The 19212-nt window shown below is 39.7% G+C and overlaps 2 protein-coding genes across 2 annotated transcripts in view; one reads left to right on the top strand and one right to left on the bottom strand.

Moving 5' to 3' along the window:
- Positions 1 to 304: 304 nt before the first annotated feature.
- Positions 305 to 16534, bottom strand: LOC131435691 (tripeptidyl-peptidase 2). Its single transcript, XM_058603832.1, has 10 exons — positions 16487 to 16534; positions 13006 to 13239; positions 12091 to 12721; positions 11114 to 12037; positions 10895 to 11051; positions 2711 to 3056; positions 2550 to 2655; positions 1362 to 2481; positions 1095 to 1284; positions 305 to 1031 (listed from the first exon to the last, which is right to left on the bottom strand). Exons 1-10 carry the CDS (start codon positions 16517 to 16519, stop codon positions 822 to 824), a joined length of 3951 nt encoding a protein of 1316 aa, XP_058459815.1. The 5' UTR covers positions 16520 to 16534; the 3' UTR covers positions 305 to 821.
- A 224-nt stretch (positions 16535 to 16758) lies between these two features.
- LOC131435692 (tumor protein D52) overlaps positions 16759 to 19212 on the top strand; it is a 30764-nt gene continuing 28310 nt past the window's right edge. Inside the window, exon 1 of the mRNA XM_058603836.1 lies at positions 16759 to 16933. Within this exon, the coding sequence (XP_058459819.1) occupies positions 16915 to 16933 (19 nt within the window). The 5' untranslated portion in view covers positions 16759 to 16914. The remainder of the gene's footprint in view (positions 16934 to 19212) is intronic.

Below are 19212 nucleotides of genomic sequence, written 5' to 3' on the forward strand. Positions count from 1 at the left end.
GTTGATGGATTGGAAGATCACGAACGTCTTCTTCGGTATTTATTCGTATGACATAAAATCCAATAAAACAGTTCTAACAAATAAGAAATGATCTCTCACAGATGGATACAGAATGCAAAATTTTGTATTCGTTCGTAATATTCCAATTCGAAATTCAGAATCGAGGTGAATATTTCAACATTTTTAGCCAAAACAGAGAACACGAAGTTCCAGACGAACTGAATACAATGTTGGTACTTCAGCTATAAATTAATTACAAATGAAAACAAATAAATGAAACAAATAACAGCTATTTGAAATCTTCATTAGTTTTATTATATTTACTATTCGTCCTAGTAAGATTTATCTACAATATTTAGTTATTTCTTGTAACGATAAATTCGCCGCAAAAACGATGGTTTTCGAATGCTTTCCGTATGGATGGTAATAGTCAGTTTTGTTTATAGCAGCTTAATAAAACCTATTTTACCTAGTGCTTCTTCATTATATGCTTTTGAACATCGCTATGGCAATGATAATATACAATATCTGAATGTGAATAATAAAAAAATGCTACTCATCAATTTTAGAACATAGGAAAGCTTCGCTAGTAATGCGTCTAATTTCAAAATAAAACTGCATTCAAGTCTCATTATGTTTCAGATAAACGCAGTGAAATCTGCAATATCTATTTCTCGATATTTAATCACTCATTTTTGGTTAGTGTCGTATACCAACACTTCTCACAGTGGGCAACTCTAGATAACAAACTGTTAATGATTATTTGATGCAGCAAGCTTTTTACCATAATCGTCGCATAGCTGATTCTGCACTTGATTTGTTTAGAACAGTCGATACAGTTGAGGATTTGAGGTAACAACGACCTTGTTCAACAGTTGTTCAATGTGGACCCACTTTTTATCGATGACTACCCGAATCTGCTCTTCGAGCACCTCCCGAGCTAGTTTTTCTTCGTACAACTTTCCAAGATATTTCAACATACGCCCCTGCTGTTTCAACGTGAATGAATGCCAAACGGAAAGCAGCAAAACCTGTAATCGAAAGTATTAATATTTTACACAGTCGGCAAAACAATGACATGAGGGGCTGTTTACCTTGGAATCGCTGTAATCGATAAATTTACCAACGTCACAGAATATCTGTTCGATTTCCTCCAATTGGTCAACTTCGGCATCTCCGATTTCGTTGCTGTCAATAAGCGCCTTGATGACGCGTAGCTTGCACAACGCTATTAGTTTTTTCTGAGCGGCTTCCAACAGTTGCTGCTTCTGTTTGTCCATTTGACTGTAAGTTAGGGCAATAAAAAGTTAGATACTTGTTTGTTTTTGAGTGATCCATCGAAAGTTTAAATGGCGACTCACGTTTTGATCTTGGCTGCATTTGGTCGATTGTCCGTTTTCAGTCCATAATATGCCAGCAGTGCGGTTTGGTCGATGTCCTTCAGTACGAGGTTGGCCAAATCAATTATTTTCAACAATTTCACTTTAAGCAACGCAACGGCGGCGGTTCCACTTTCATCCCTATCCAAACCAGCGCTGAAAGCTAACGGCAAGCTGAACTTCAGCTCATTGCTATCTAAATTGTCGATGAGTGCTAAATGGGCACCCAAATAGTTGGGATTATCCTTCAATACTGCTTTGTACACCATTTCGGCATTTTCCGGATCTAATTTGGCTATCTGGCCTACCTGGTAATCGCGAAGTCCTTCGGTATATTCATCGAATTTGCTTTTGTTCTCTTTGGGACTACCCGTGCCATTCTTTTTCACCGATGGACCTTCGATCAGAATGTACTGGAAGTTGTGCGTATCACACTTCTTGCCCAGTTCATCCTTGGCATAGACTATCGTTCCCTCCAACCAGGAACATTGGTTGGGGAGTGAAGCTTTCTGAATTTTCTCGTTGGAAATCGGAGCTAGATAGATAGGTCTTGTGGATCCGGCAGGATAAGTACATGAGGCTATCTTTTTCCCATTAACAATGGCTTGATTGTAGGATCGGTAAATGTCCACCGACATTGTGTTGGCCAGTTTGATATTAGCTAACATATTCGTCTCGGAAACCTTTTCCAATAGCTCCTTTTTCTCGTGTCTAACCTGCAACCGCACCGTGTAGTCTCCTTTCTCTAGCTTCAGATAACTATCGTTGGAATATGCATCACCACATCCCACCATCATTTTGTTCGAATCGAATACCATCCAGAACTGAGATTCAAACTCACTCTCATACAGCACACTGCTGAACAGCGGTGCGTGGAAAGCTACTTCTTGACTCTTGTTCAAATGCAGGGTGTAGGTCAACAGGTTTTGGTAAATTTGACGACCGGGATGTATCACATCTCTGGTAGTTAATGGAGTGATTTTGGAATCCGAAGGTTTTAATACCATCACCGATGATTTCAGTGAAACGGATGGCAGTACTTCTTCCGCAGACAGAGCGGTCAAATCAATTCGATGAATACCGTTGGCGCTGTGCATTACATCTGGGAAGCAATTTTAAACAGTGTTGTTATGACTTGCAATCATATGGTAATAGAATAGATATGCTTACTTCCATTGAGCGGTGAGATACCATGGAACTTGATTGAATACTTCAGTGGAACTGTCCCAAAGTTTGACCAATATTTGGCAATGCAAACCTCCAGTATGTTGTCCCCCTTGAAACAGGAACCATGTTTACAGGACCCATCACTTATTGATCATGGAACTTACCACACATTTGAAAGGATGAATCGTTGTCGCCACGCTGTTGACGGGCAGGATTTTCTGTGTCTCCAACGCCTTACAGTACTTCATCGGCAGAATTTGCATCGTGTGGATGAGAAACTTACCACCCACGGTGTCACTCGTGTCGGTGGAAATCATTTCCAGCACAGCCCAGGTAGCATATTTTGGAACCAGAAGGAAGTTCCTTAAAATCGTGTTCGGCTTACAGCTGACTATTTCCGAATGGTTGTACTCCAGTGTTTTCGGATCGACAACAATGGGTTGAACTACGGTAACAGGAATCTCGAACAGGACACCTTTGTCAACGCATGCCGAATCGAACGCTTTGATGCTGTGGGCAAAGAGAAAGAAAAGAAGGAAAATGGTAAGGAGGTAAGGAATATGTTACTTAAAGTGATGCTGCGATTGAAAAATCAAGAACGCTTGTAACTGTTTTCAACGCGTAGATTACCGATAACTTTAGATCAGGGGTTCCCAAAGTGGTTGACGCGACGTAAACGAAAACTGACTATGGGGGTCGACGAGGTCTAGAAATCGACCCCCTATTGTTTCATTTAAGTTGTTAATTGAAATATTTACGCTAAAAAAGTTATGTTTATTTGCTCATCCGCAGAAATTGGTAAGTATTTTACATCAATATTAAAAAAGCAAGAAATCGAATTTTCAAAGGAATTTGTTGATGGGGGTCTGAGGCCAAAATAGTTTGGGAACCCCTGCTTTAGATGGTATTTGTCTTTCAGAACACACCAGTGCCGCTTTTACGTATTAATGTACATAATTCATTTGCGTGCTCCCACTGCCCCTCTGTAAAAACGGCCCTGAAACACGCCTCGTCATATTAGCAGAGAATAGCTCAAATGGCACAAAAAGAAATTCGGCTTGATTGATAATTCAAATTTAAATGGAAGAAAATGTTGTAATCACTTCATTGAGATCGAATTGTTGGTCCGGAACATGACAAATTTGTTAATTTTCTTAGATACTCAAGGACCGGGTAGGGATTGACACATGAAAAAAACACTATTTTTAGCGAACTTTTTTTATACAACTATCGTTTTGCATTTTTTTAATGTTTGGTATTTGTTAGAAGTCAAAACTGCGATTTATAACTAAAAAATCCACCATTTTGTAGCTGTAAAAAATCCCCACAGTAACGCAGTGAGCATGTAAGCAGTGAGATGCACATATTTTCTGCATCAATTTCCTTTTTTTCTTAAAAATTGTGACTAGAAACAATTGTAATCGACAGTGGACAATTTCAGATAGTATACATATTTTCTTGAATATAAAGGGTGATTTTTTGCTGGTATTTTTTTGGTAACACTGTTTTTGATAGATGACGCATGAATCGTGTTTTGTGTCATTGTCAAATCGCTTTCAGTTTGGTCTACAATTTAATCATGAATGAACGCTGGCAAAATTGAAGGGAGATCTACTTTTTTATCGAAAAATTGTGTTCAGCGACGAAGCTTATTTCTGGTTGAATGGAGACGTCAACAGGCAAAATTGTCGCATCTGGAGCGAAGCCCAGCCAGAAGCATTGCATGAGCTAGCAATACATTCCGGTTTGTGAATATATGTTGGAGAGAGTGTATCAAAATTGTACCTTGCGCATAGGCCATCTAAAGCGGAGCCGCACCCAAGCATGAGCGCTGAGGATGACCCATGTAGCTGAATCGCTTTGTCGTCAAATCACCATGCTCAAAATGCATGTATTTCTCGGACAATAGATTATATAAAAAGTTGTTCAAAACTGGTGAAAGACCATGCTGATGCAACTTCTCAGATAGAACGTTAATGGAAACTGAATCGAATGCTCCCTTGATGTTGAGGAAAACTGATGCCATTTGTTCTTTACGAGCAAATGCCATTTGAATTTCTGTTGAGAGCAACGCTACACAATCGTTCGTTCCTTTGCCCTTGCGGAACCCAAATTGTGTACCTGAAAGCAATCCATTTGTTTCGACCCAATTGTCTAGACGGAAGAGAATCATTTTCTCCAGCAATTTCCGAATACAGGAAAGTATAGTAATCGGCCGATACGAATTGTGATCGGAGGCTGGTTTCCCAGGTTTTTGAATAGTGATAACACTCACTTCTCTCCATTCGTGTGGAACAATATTATCCTCGAAGAACTTGTTGAATAAATTCAACAAGCGCCTTTTGGCAGAGTCGGGCAGATTTTTCAACAAGTTGAATTTAATTCTGTCTAACCCCGGGGCAATATCGTTACACGACAAGAGCGCAAGTGAGAACTCTACCATCGAAAACGGTGTTTCGTTTGTATTCAATGTCGCGACGCGGGATATCTTCTGTTCCGGAACAGAATCGGGACATACTTTTTTAGCGAAATCAAATATCCAGCGGTTAGAATATTCCTCGCATTCGTTCGCGTAATTTCGATTGCGCATGCGACGGGCTGTATTCCAAAGAGTGCTCATTGCTGTTTATCTCGTTAATCCGTCAACAAACCTTCGCCAGTAACCGTTTCTTAGCTTCAATCAGATTTTTCATTTGAAATTCTAACGCCGCGTATTTCCGATAATTATCTGGGGTTCCGTTCTTTCTAAACGAGATGAAGGCTGAAGTATTTTTCATTTTCAGCTCTGAGCACTCTTTGTCCCACCATAGGTTGGGTGAACGCATTCTAGTTTGCACGCTGGGTGCTTGTTTCGTCTGAGCTTGAATTGCGGTGTCGAGAATCAAACCAGCCAAAAATGTATACTCTTCCTCCGAAGGAAGCTCCTGTGATGTTTCTAGTTTCTCAGATATCGAGCACGCGTAACTTTTCCAGTCAATGTTTCGTGTGAAATCGTACGGAACATTGATTGTTTCCGATGGTCTTACACGGTTGGTGATAGAAACTATGATCGGCAAGTGATTGCTACCGTGAGGATCACAGATTACCTTCCACTTGCAATCTAACTGCTGCGAAGTCGAGCAAAGGGATAAACCCAGCGCACTTGATTGTGCTGGCGGTCTAGGGTTCCGTGTCATTTCTCCCGTGTTTAGAATTGTCAAATTGAAGTTGTCACACAGATCTTGGATTAACGAAGAACGGTTATCATCATATAAGCAGCCCCATCCTACACCGTGCGAGTTAAAGTCCCCTAAATCAGCCGCGGTGAAGGAAGAAGTTCTATGATGTCTGCAAGCCGACGATGCCCTATCGAGACTCTGGGAGGAATGTAGATAGAAGCTATACATAGACCTTTGCCTTTAATATTAATTTGGCAAGCAACAACTTCAATTCCCGGTGTCGAGGGGTGGTTAATACGATATAATGAATAGCACTTTTTGATTACTAAAAGTACCCCTCCATAAGAGTCTTCTCGGTCCAGGCGGATTATGTTTAAATTTTGGAAGTCGAGATTGATGTTAGAAGTAAGCCAAGTTTCACTCAAGAAAAATACATCGCAAGTATGATTATGTATTTAGTGTTTGAAAGAATCAAGTTTTGGGATGATCTTCGATTCTCAGTGGTAAATGATCCATCAAAAGATACGATCGCTGCAAGGAGGGGCCATTGTTCCGTCAACTGTTTTAAAAATGTCCTTACTGTTGGCAGTAGAGCAGTTAGGAAGCTTTTTAGAGGATCAGTATTATTGAAGGCTATTAATATCCAGTCCACGATATCAGAAAATTTCAATAATCCAGCGTTTGTTGGATTTTCTTGTTGTGCTTTGGGGTCATTCGGGTTTTTTGCTGGGTACTCTTTATCATCCCTAAGTTTTTTGAACCCAGGAGGTGTTTACTTCGGTTTTGAGTCAGCACTGATGCCTTCACGAGGAAGCTTGAGAGAAGCCAGATTTTGTGTTTTCCTGCTTCCTTCAACCTGCGTGTAGGAAGGTCCTACGCCAGGGTCGTCAGAGGTATCCTCTTCAACTGGCAAGAGTGCAAACGGGCTCTCAGGGTTCGATGAGTGGTTCTTTTTAAGATTTCCGCGTAAGAACGTTTAGAGCGTTCTTTCACGGATCGCTTCAATTTCTCAGCACGCTGTATGTACGTAGGGCACACCGAAAGATCAGGAGGATTCTCCCCGCAGTAGCAACACTTTTCCGCTGCTCTTCTGCAGAGATCGTCCTTATGGGTCTCTCCGCATTTGTCGCATCGCAGTTTATTGCAACAATAGGTTGCCGTATGCCCTAGTTGTTTGCAGCTTGTACAATGCATTACCCGCGGTACATACAGCCGAACAGGTAGACGACCTCCACTCACTACCAAATAGTTTGGAAGTGCAGATCCGGCAAAAGTCACGCGAAACGAGTCCGATTGGTAAAATTTACCATCTATGGATTCGGAGTGCAATTGCTTGTACTCCAAAGTTTTCACTGGCTGAAGGTCGGGGTTTTTGAAACGGCCTACCCCGTCCTTCATCAGATCTGCGATCGTCAGACTTTCGTCACGGACCACACCGTCGATCTCCACCACATGAGACGCGATACTCCCTCGTGAACAACTCGCTGGTAGAAATCTCTTTGTCAGGTCCCGAGAAATATTCAAAACTCTGAGAAACTTTGATTTGGGCCGGAATATACCACCCACGGACCCCCCGAACCATCGTCTTGGTAAACTTTTTGGCGAGCAGGCAATATATTAGAGGGAGATGGCGGCATCGGAGGGGTAGATGGTATCTCGGAATCAGACTCAGCTTCTAAATGTTCTTCGTTCATTGAAGCTTAGCCTTCTTCCGAAACACTCCCACTGTCATCAATATTCATATTTCTAGTGCGGGAGTAAAGAGGTCTCCTGCACTTGAAATGAGAATGAAAAAAATAGAATGAAAAGAAAATATATGAATAGTAAAAGTAGAAAGAAAAAGTTTGAGAAAATACTTAACAGTATGTCATGGTAAGCTCTTAGGTGAGTTGCTCCTTCACTCCGTTGTGTCTCAGCGTGACCTTGACTCAAGATTTGGCAAGATCTCGTCAGAAGACAACAGGATCCTTGTGGCTTCGAATCATAGGTAGAAGTCGTTTTTGTAAACATTCCTTGATGTATATTTCGCTGTTCATTGAAGTAGTGGTGATGAAGGGTTTCGAAATATTACCACAGCTACAAATTGATTGCCAGACCATAGCTTTCTTACCCAATTTTTCGACTTCAATCGATGTCTCGGACTGGTTTAACACTTGCCCTTCTCGCACCGTATAATATTGCGGTCCCGGCAAGGATTTGTAATCGAGTTTCATGTAGGTTTCGTCGTCTATGATTATGCAGTTCAAATTTCCAGCAAGAATCGTATTGTATAGCTTTCGAACCCTCGGCCTGATCGATGCTTCTTGTTTCGGACTACGTTTTGGTTGTTTCTGCTTGTTATAGGTTCGAAGATTCAAACGTTCTTTAGCACGAAGAACATTTGACTTCGAAGTGCCCTCTTTTTTGACCACATCTCGAACTGAAATCTCCTCCTTTTGCTCGAACGCCTTCAGTATACGTTTATCCAACTGAAGGTTAGCAGGACCTTTTTTTCGACCCGTTTTCGGTTTATCCTCAAAGGTGTTATCCTCACCGAACTTCCTGATTGCATTTCGTACGGCTTTTTCACTTACCCCTTCATTTTTGCTATCTTTCTCAGTGACAGTCCGCGTTCTGTGCACCATTTGTACACAATTTTTCGACGTTCTGCTGAAAGTTCACGTATTTCGAAACAAACTAATGAAAACGAATAAACAACTGCACAAGTGGTTAGAGAAGAGTGTAAACAACAGGACGCAGCCATAAAAATTGACAGATTCTGAACCATTGCGAAATGGCAGCGGTTTTTGGTTGCGTCCATACTTTCTAGGACAGTCTTTACGCGTACATGACCTTCCCCCGTAGGCCAGCGATAAGTTCGTTCGGAAAAGAATGTTGCAGTACGGTGAAGTTCTTTCCATCGAAAGAGAAGTATGGCGGATTTTTTTCCCGGTATCCGGAATGACGTGCGAGTGGTACGTCTGCAACTACGTAAGGCAATTCCTTCTTACATCATTTGTGGTCCAGGTGGGATACATCCATGTAAAACACTGATTACCTATGAAAATCAGCTGGTCACATGTCAGTTTTGTGAACAACGTGCACACTACGGCAAACCTCGCACTGAAACTGCGAAAAGGACATCCAACCAACTAAAAACAAGGACAACCGTTCAGCAACGGTTACTCAAACCAACCATCAACTGCAATCAATATACAACAAGGCGCATCTACAGCAACTATCAGCGATCCCAAGACTACGATGAACAAGGAAAACGAAAAAAAGGAAACCAAACACAACACCGACGATGAAGCAATGGATGATGAGATGAGCCACGGACAAAGTGACCCTCGACCCTCCCTAGATGGAAACGGAAGATCGTCTCGTCCAAGAAAAAGGGCGACAACGAGATCCAATAGCAAAAAAAACTATTCTTTTGTAACAAAAATATAAGCCAATCGGCCACGTAAAGGTTGTACGCGAAAAGACCTGCATAAAAATTATTAATGCGAAAGTAAAAACATCCTTCTGAAATCCCTTAAATGGACGCTTGTTGCTCTGGAGAACCAGCAATGCCTGCAATTTCAAAGCATTTCGTACTCAGCTGTCCTTCCGAAAGTGAAAGTGGCAAACTCAGTTCGATGGGGAAAATTGTAAAGGACAACGAACCTAACACTATACCGTTATTGCCACCGGCGAACGACCGCAACTAGGTTAAAGCCGGGTATAAATAAACGATATATATACCGTTATTGCCAGGGTTTCGGCCATGGTACAACAAATTGTCCTATGAACATACGTTGTTTAAATTGTGGTAATTCGCTTGCGGACACGTCTGTTATTATTTTCAGTTCTAAAATGCATTCCAGAATTGGTTCAAAGTTAAACCTAATTGCTGATCCATAGTATCGATTCAAATTGTCGTTAACTTTTGCTGTTAGTTTTCCAGTGCCTTTTGGTACGCTGTTGATGACGCAGTGATCTTACTAACATCATCTCGTGTTTTTTTACTGCATTCGACCTCTTTATATTTCTGTACAAGGGAATATATGAGTAACGTCCAACATCTTTGGAAACTTTAGCTACTCTTGGCATTCTGAATCAACATTTATACAAAATCCTTCCGCAAAAATGGCCTTCCGGATAAACTGAAGCGATTGGTCTAAGCAACGATTTATAGAGTGATGTGCTACGTTCTGAGACGCTCTCGAGTTCCTTCGAATCTTTGAGAGGGCTATGGCAAGGTGATAAACTCTCTTGTCTCTAGTTTAATCTTGCTTTGGAAGCTGTGATTCGAAGAACAAAGATCGACAAGAGTGGTAGGATCTTTTCGAAGGTCGTATAACTTTTTAGCTTCACTTACTACATCGATATTGCGACACGTGCCTTCGAGAAGATGATGGAAACATACATTGGACTGAAAGCCGGCGCTAAGTGTATCGGGTTGGCTATAAATGTATCGAAAGTTAAATATAGGAGAGAAAGAGGTTCTAAAGAAGAAACACTACGCCTCCCACCAAGAATATTGATAGACGGCGACGATATTGAGATGGTTGATGGGTTCGTCTATTTGGGCTCAACCGCCGGCGATGAACGCGGCAGAATACAGAGGCGTATTTTAGCAAGAAAACATGCGTACCTTTCGATCGCGTGAAGTGCGCCACCACACTGAATTGACCATCTATAAAACGTGCATTAGACCAGTTATTCTTTGTTGCCCCGAGAATTGGACTGTGTCGGCAGAGGATTAACGCGCCCCTAATGTTTTCAAAATAGAGCGTAGTGCAAAAGGAAGACGGATCTGAAACGTACCCGTGCCTTGAGTGGCTGATGATGAGCTATGGACTAACTTAGATGGAGACGTATGCTTGATACAGAACACCCAAGGACTATAGCTGCTATGTACGATAAGTATGAGTATTGTTTTCTCCATCACCCTGTGCAGCTCCAATTATGGAACGAATGGTGTAATACTTGGCCTGCAACAATCATCCAACCACGCTTCGTCTGGTTTCGACTTTCATTGATCGCGTATTGAGTTGAACTTTTTTTAAACTATCATTAGGATCACGTTGTGTCTGTTGATTTTCAATACCAATGCGGTGTGTATCCCCAGTTGGCACTGAGCAGTTCAATTTGAACTGCTGTGAACTAACGAGTCGAAGACGATACGTAACGAATAGTGCATCACGTAAAAAATATGCTGTTTACCTCGCTCTGTGCACGCCAGCCGCCAATCCAGTAGGATCCACCTTCACACTTATTGTCCGCGCCGAATAGCAAAGATCCAGAAAAGATCCGCACTGAATCCATGATTCGCTTGGCAGGAGCGTCAATCGAACGTTGAAAGTGATTTTATCAACAGAGGCTAAAAAAATTGGCAAACAATAAGCTATCTTGGCAGTGCCGTTGTTTACGACTGGAACTTACAAGCATATTTATCGTTGAAAAATACCGGTTCAATACTGACACTGAACTCCTCCGGTTTAACTAAAAATCCTTGCCGCAAATGGATTCCTTTGGCACCGTTCGTTCCCACACTCACGGCAAACCGGAGATTGTTCTCGATGAGCCCCGAGTAGGTGGTTAAATTTTCAAACGCCTTCTCCACATTCAATAGCCCATTGCCTTGAGCGAACCTATCAACGTAGTCGAGTTTTGTTGCAGTGTTCCAAAGAGCACGTTTAATACTGAATGCGCTGTAGTTGATGTTCCGTTGTTTCAAACCAGATATCAACAGAGCAACCGACCCGGCTACATGCGGTGCTGCCATACTGGTTCCATTCATTAACTGCGCTTTAGACATCGTGAACTGCGGTACGGAAGCTATGGCAGCTCCCGGTGCACAAACTGTAACTCCAAATCCACCATCGATGCATGGATCTCGTGACGTCCACGTGTACACATTTCCAGGCAACTTTTGTCGGAGAGCGTATTCAGCTTCCATCATTTCAGGTGAAACGTAAGCCCCTACGCCAACACAACTTGGTTGACTTATGTCTGGTGGGGTTCCAATCGTACATAAAGCAGGACCATGATTTCCAGCTGATGCTACCCACACAACACCGTACTTGTTGACCAGCTCACTCATTAGCTCACCAACTCTGCCGGAGTTTGACCAATGGCCATGTTCACCGTAACTCATATTTATGACATCAATCTTACGCCCTGTTTCGCATAATTCCATCACTTTGATAATGGCTCGTACCAGCGCGGTTCCTGTTTCCATCGATCCAAGCCGTCCATCTCCGATGGTTAGAGAAACAACCTTTGCTGCCGGAGCCACACCGTCCAGCTCTGGATGATCCGGGTGGTACCCACATGCGATAGATGCAACGTGAGTGCCGTGACTTGCTGCAAAAGTTGCAAATAAATTAACAAATCTCAATTACGATCAAAACACATACAGCACATTCCGACGATTTCCAGCACATCTCCATCATTATGCACATTAATCGATATGGACAGAAAATCATCCAAGTTGATCATTTCGTGTGTTCTACTATACTCCCCTATGTGGACCGCTTTATCTAGATCCCCACATTCGGTCGTATCAATTACCGCCACCCATCCATTGTCGGACAGAAACAGCACACAGTCGTAGGTCGTCTTTAAATCGGAATACTTTTTTTCACAGGAGTTTAGGAACTCCAGTGTGCTATCCAGATTTTCCTTAACTAACTTATCTTTCAAAGATAATGGTGCCGTCGCTGAAATCTTCGTCTCAAGTGTGGCCAAATCTCGACTCACCTCGGCAACAGTTTTTTTGTGCAGTTCGTCCCAGGTTTTCAGTTTAGCATCTGCCAATATTTTTTCGCGAATCCGGGATGGGTACAAGTCGTGCATACTCTTCAGCCCGATTCGGTATTCGTTGTCTATATTTTTCGACTTCATTGCCGCGGACAACCGAAGCACTCGTCCGGAGAGACCAACGATTGTACCATCCGGTGCTGGTGTTACTACTTTACCGGTGTCCACATCTCCACACCCGGAACAATCATAGCGTTCGATCACCTTTACCTCACCACCCGGAACTATCTGTGATAAAACATTTGTACAAATTGAAAGATATTTTAAAATTTTGTTGGTATTAGCATGGATGCAATTAGAAAATTTTTATTTGTAAATCGACGGACAACCCAAATTAGGTCATGTGAATTGAATTTGTCTTCAAGCAAAACATTGGTAACATTAGAACAAAAACGCAGAATGATTTGCCAGAATTTGTTTGAGTAATGACGAAACCTATAACCTCACATACTTTGTCTCAGTCGATATATTCCTACCCAAGTCATAAAACGAGTAAAAAACTGCCATCTTACCTCTAATCCTTTAGCTCGCGGATCAACTCCGGAATCCAGAATGGCAATCGTTACATCCTTTCCATTATAGTTTGGATATTTGTGGACGAAGTTCAATGCTCCAGTTTCATTTTTTGGTACCAATGAACCGGCTGGAAATTTTATATCCACGACATTATCCATTTTTCTGATTTTCGTGATACTCTCTGTTGCTACTACTACTGCTGCTACTGAGGTGTGATTTTGACTGATTGACTGTCAGAAAATAGACAAAGAAAAGAGCAAAAACACAGAGACAAATTTGTTAGGACCGGAGTACACTGAATTTTATTAATAATATTTCAATCGTTACGAATGGTCGATCTCACTCAAAAAACGAGCTTAAAAGAAACTCAAGAAATAACATCAGCAATAGAGCAATTTGACGTCTCTCTCGAAATAAGAATGAGTGCGAACAACATATTTTGTAGAAACTAATAAATTCAAAGTAATTCTAATGACGTTTTTGCCTTTCTCATATAGAAAGGCTATACAATCACTCCAAAAACCGACTTTTGAACCGAGGCCCGGAGGGCCGAATGTCATATACCATTAGACAGTTCGACGAACTGAGCAAATATCTGTGTGCGTGTGTGTGTGTGTGTGTGTGTGTGTGTGTGTGTGTGTGTGTGTGTGTGTGTGTGTATGTGTGTGTGTGCGTGTGTGGCAAATATTGAACCGATTTTCACAAACTTAGATTCAAATGAAAGGTCTGATGGCCAGTCTGAGTTCCTGAATTTCATCCATCTTCCGGTTCCGGAATAACAGGGAATTTTGAATGCACCAAATATGTAGAAATAATGCCATAAAAATGTGGAAAAAATGTCACTTTTCTCGGAGATGGTTGAGCCGATTTTCACAAACTTAGATTCAAATGAAAGGTTTCATGGCCCCATACAATGTTCCTCAAATTTATTTGGATCCAACTTCCGGTTCCGGAATTACAGGGTGATATGCACCAAAAATGTGGAAATAATGCATTAAAATGTGAGAAAAAAAATGTCTCTCACTTTTCTCGGAGATGGCTGAACCGATTTCCAGAAACTTCCATTTTTCATTCGGCTTAAACCCCTGCTTCCGGAGGTAAGGTGCTTAGTGTAAAAATGACAGTTTCAAGAATTTTTTTCATAAACTACCTCTTTATATTTGCTAATTAATTTCTCCAGTTTGCCGACCATGAGAGTCTGTAACCAAATAAACCAACCATTTATAATCCCATAAAAGATCTGCTGAATTTTATTCAAGTTCGACTACTAGTACATTTTTTTTCCAAAATTCAAATCTTCATAGAGAATAAATTCAAATAAATTGGTAGGTCATATTAGTGTATGGTTGAATGAACCGAATGTCACTTTGCCGATATCCAGCTTTTGGTTGCGGAAGTACCAACAATAGTAATTAAATGTAATAAAATGTAGCTCACTTCACTTTCTCACACATGATTGAATAGATTTTCACTAACTTAAATTCAAAAGTAGTATATCAATGTAGCAGTATTATGTAACAGAAATTTTCAAAACTATTTTCTAAGCTTTTAAATTACAGTATTTCGGGGACTTTCTGCTGTAATATACAGGATAAAATGAAAATAAGAAAGGTATCTTTACCCCGCTAGGTGAATTAAAACAGGTTTTGTTGATATAATGACAAGAACAGTTCAGACTTGATTTATCCTGTGTTCTTAAACATCCAATTAGATTGAAAGCAAGTATATTTTCTTTGGATATACGATATATCGCCTTAAAACAACTAATTATTATGGGCTCTACTCGGTTTGTTTTCAAAGCGACCGGTATTTTTTGGGTGAAAGTTGTTTGGACTCCTTGAGTGTTTTTAATTCCATACATTGTACTCCTCACGGATTATGGCAAATCGCGAAACAAACAGCAACACAGTTTCTGAGTTGACGTTCCATGTATAATAGAGTTCCTTGTTTTCAACATTTTCCTGCTAAAAATATCCTCATCGGGTGATGCCAAACTACTACTCCAACACCTTCACACTTGGATTAGACCATAGAAATTTGTTTCAAAGTTCTCGAATAAATCGGAACCGAGTGGTCACTCTAAACTTTGTTTGAATTCCAACAAGATTTACGGATTCAGATAGGTTTATAAGGAATCGTGTGAGATTAGCGAGTTTATGAAATTTTAGAAGGGATTGTGCGGGATCAACGAAAGCTTATAAGCTTAGCTAGTTAAGAAAAGTTTAGTCAGATTATATCGGATTAGAAGAATTAATTTGCCTGAGTTAGTCAAGAGTTTATAGTAATTTGCCCCTCGATCGAAATCATATCTACAGGTTTTTAGAAATAGTATCTGATGACTCAGATGAATTTGTTTTGGAGCGCCTTTTCAAAGTTTACACTCTGAGAGAGTGATAAGATAGTGGACAACGATGGGTAATATTGTGCAAAATCAGCCCTTCTAATGGCTTCTAATGTTTTACAATTTGGCCCCTCTGAATGCCAGAAACGAATCTCGTACAGCATTTTGATAGTTTCTATCACTAAAATATGCACATCCGAAATGAAACAAAAGACATATAAATTTTATATGATGCTATTTTTGTGGCCGTTGGGACCGCTATTTAAAGCTATTTTTACTCTCATTTGTCTCTTGTCTTGTGGTAGAAAATATTTATCGCCAATAAGTCAATCTTTAATCACAGATAACAGATATACAGGCTCGAACAAAATTTTTCAAAATGCTGAGTAAATTTCAAATTTGGTATACGTTGGAAACACTACTGCCACCTACTCGACTGCTCGCCGCGATTTTTCAAAACGTCCCACTACGTTCCGGAACGATAACAAAATCCTCCTGCCTGTTGTAGAAATATTCCAACTACAACAATTTTAACACTTATCACACGATTTCCCTTAATGTTAAAGACAATTTTGTTTCCATGTCGCATAAATCACACGAGAATTCGTTCGGAATAAAACAAAAATAAACTTGTCATTTTAACTAACAGCAAAACAAAAATCTAGCGTGAAGTGAATGTTGCACCCTAAATTGTGGCTCAGTGAAAGCAGCTCCCAAATCGTGGTGGCACCTCGTGTCGATCGTGGTGACATCTGCAAGTGTTCGCCACGCTGATTGAGCAAATTTTACACACAGTTCATATATAAGCCTGTATATCTGTTATCTGTGCTTTAATATAAATGCACCGTTACAATTCTGGAAGCGAAACAGTAAAAGTTGCGAAATTCATACAATCAACTAATACGAACGATTATTATTTGTATTCGTATTCACGTCCTCCAGTTATGTCTGTAACATTTCTCGTCCGCCTATTTTAGAAGCAGATTTTATAGTTATTTACTGTACAAGTACACTAAAAACACTGTAAACTTCTATTCGAATGCCGAATAATTTTTACCATAATACAAGCCACAGTTATCAACTTTCTTCACACTCACAATATTTTCTCGTGTTTGTCTTTATTTATCACAACTCACCTGTAAATCTAGTACTAAGAATGTTTGTTTCATCAAAGTGCTTCTGATGCATCTATATCTAAAAAGGTTCACTGGCATATTGAACCCAAATACGATAACACAGGTTTAAAAACTTAGTTAATCCTCTTACGCATCACGTAATCCATGTAAACAATGTTCAATCAATGGTAGATGGTTCAAGACGCTAAAAGTGTGCACCTAGCTAACTAATTTTGTGACAACCCTGATATTTTGCATAGCGTTTTGACAGCTGCCTTATTCGCAATGCATACGTCACACGTCGAAAACTGAGAAATCTTCTGTGGTGTACAATTTTTTGAAACGAGCCGGAGTAGAAAAAGTTAAATTTTGGCTGACTCAAGTGAACAGAGTTTCTATTTTTTCGATAAAAACGAAACATTCGACGTTACTAAACAGAGTCGTGCAAAATGGAGGAAACACCTACATGTGAGTAGATGATTTTTTTCGAGCACAAAATATTCCAGAAGTTCTTCCGATTGCATTGCATTGGGGACATTGCTTGACAGAAGTTTATCGTTCATTATTCTGTCATTCATCTTGTACCTATGTGAAGCAAAATGTGTATTTCAGGTATAAATTATAGAACAATAACGTACAATTAGAAAATCCTTAACTTGGCATGTTTCATAATTTATGCAAGATTGTATAATATCGCCACAAAAACAATTGCGGTCTCCACCACCGCAGCTAACGAACGCGGTCGGCGAACAATAGATGAGTCATTACCAGTTTAAAAGCTGAATGGTTTTAACAATATTATTATCGGGCAATTTTCTGTTATTACTAGTATACCACACAATGCTTTTGAAACCAACAAGGATTACTGGTTATGGTAATTTTTCCCAGTCGTAAACCAACTTAGAGGATGTACGTAACTGACGCAAAGTTAACGCTATTTGCAAAACACTTTTCACTAATTACACCGGAGTTTAATGTCTAAACTGACATCTCAGACGAAACCAGTTTCGATTTGCTAGCCGTGCCGATTGTGGATGATTGATAGGAAGGAATTTAATGTAAAAAAATTGCGACAATTTGCACAATTCAGTTACTGCAGTCATATTTCTCATCCCTATATGTGCCCACCGGTTCAAATTTGGGTGGGACAATTCGAATTATAAGAACTCCAAAATTGTAATTTAGTTACGAAAATGTGAACGATCTCTATTTGTAGTTTTTCTGAGTTTTGGAATAACTTAGTTTTGCTATTTACATTTTTACAACAATGGAAAGAGCGAATTAATGAACAAATTCAAAACCTTTCAGAAGTAAGTGAAAAGTAGTCAAATTGTAGGTATTTATTTTCTGAAATTAACTGAATGTTCTTAGCTCAAATGGGAAATCGTAACTAAACTAAGCTACATAGAAACTGAAATTACTCGATAACAACGATAATTTGTGAATTTTTAATCAACTTTCCTAATCTCATAACAATACCCGATAACCTTCACGCTACCGGATAAACTAAATGGATTAAACGTGATCACTTCTCTTTTTGATGTTGCTTCAAAACGTTTGCTTATTTCGTTTATGATTGCATTTTCAATAACTTGCAAGTAATTTATCAATCGCCACTTCTTCTCTTTCGGTGGTGGCAGTCGCAATCGAAAAATAGAAGAATTTCTGTCCGTCGGTTGTTTCGCTGATGCCCACGGCTTACAACTGTTCGTGCATGATGGACCTTCATAATGTTACTTGTTTCACTTTCCGCTTTAACCACTCATCATGACCTTGTTATGCGCAATTCGCTTCCTTCTTTTCGTGGATTTGTTCCAATTACAACGCATAGGTTTCAAAGCTCGAGTCGAAAACCGATTGTGAGTGGTCTTCAGAAGAGATAATTTTTATTTATTATTGTAAAATCAACAGACACATTGTAGTCGTAGTTATAATTTCTAATACTAATTTTTGACTATGAAATCTTCAATTAGCGTGTGTGAATCAATTGCAAAACTAGATATCAACATGTAAAAATAGCATAAAGTACGATGGGCCCTGCGAATGCGATAAAAAAAGGTTCGTTGCTCGGTTCTATAATGTTCATGCACAACAATAAATATAATTTTCTTGTATTCTGAAACTGAATTTTTAAACAAAATTCTAAACATTAAATTAAGTTCAGAATTTAGGTGGACAGAAATCCAAGTTCTAAACTAATTTCGAAAAATCAGTTTTTGAATTTAGTTTCAGAATCCAATCCGGATGAGGCTTTACACCTCGTAGAAGGTCTGTTTTTTACTGCTGAAAATGGAAGGTTCTCATCACGACATCTAGCCCAAAAGTCACAGTCTAGCACAAAATAAAATGATCGATTTTCAACCATACCGTATCACTTTTTATACTCGTCCAGTTGAACATCGAGGCTGAGACTACCTCAATTTCCCAAAAGTTTGAGAAAACATAATTTTTGAGCTATTTATGGCTATCTCACAGTGTTGAAAATTTAATCATAAATTGCTGATCATATTTATGATAACATGTAGAAAGAACTATGTTGTTGCGTTTAGTACAACTCGAAATATTCACGATTATGTTCTATCCATTCTTTTACGGAGCGAATAGTAAAGTAAGACGTATTCACGTCAAAAATATTTTTTCTTAATACAACTAGATGTGTGAAAATGCCTTTTTCTTTTCATGCAAAAAAATATATTTTAAATACGATAATTTCTGACACGAAGTTTTGACACAAATTCATTCAGATT

This window comes from Malaya genurostris, chromosome 3 (genome assembly GCF_030247185.1).
Source record: "Malaya genurostris strain Urasoe2022 chromosome 3, Malgen_1.1, whole genome shotgun sequence".
In the NCBI taxonomy this organism is placed as follows: domain Eukaryota; kingdom Metazoa; phylum Arthropoda; class Insecta; order Diptera; family Culicidae; genus Malaya; species Malaya genurostris.

Bases quoted from the DNA above. Each gene is read 5' to 3' on its own strand.
- LOC131435691 (XM_058603832.1), bottom strand. From the start codon at position 16,519: ATGAAACAAACATTCTTAGTACTAGATTTACAG. The intron at 13,240-16,486 runs GTGAGTTGTGAT...ATTTTCTGACAG, and splicing joins TCTTAGTACTAGATTTACAG to TCAATCAGTCAAAATCACAC. The intron at 11,052-11,113 runs GTAAGTTCCAGT...CAATTTTTTTAG, and splicing joins TTTCAACGATAAATATGCTT to CCTCTGTTGATAAAATCACT.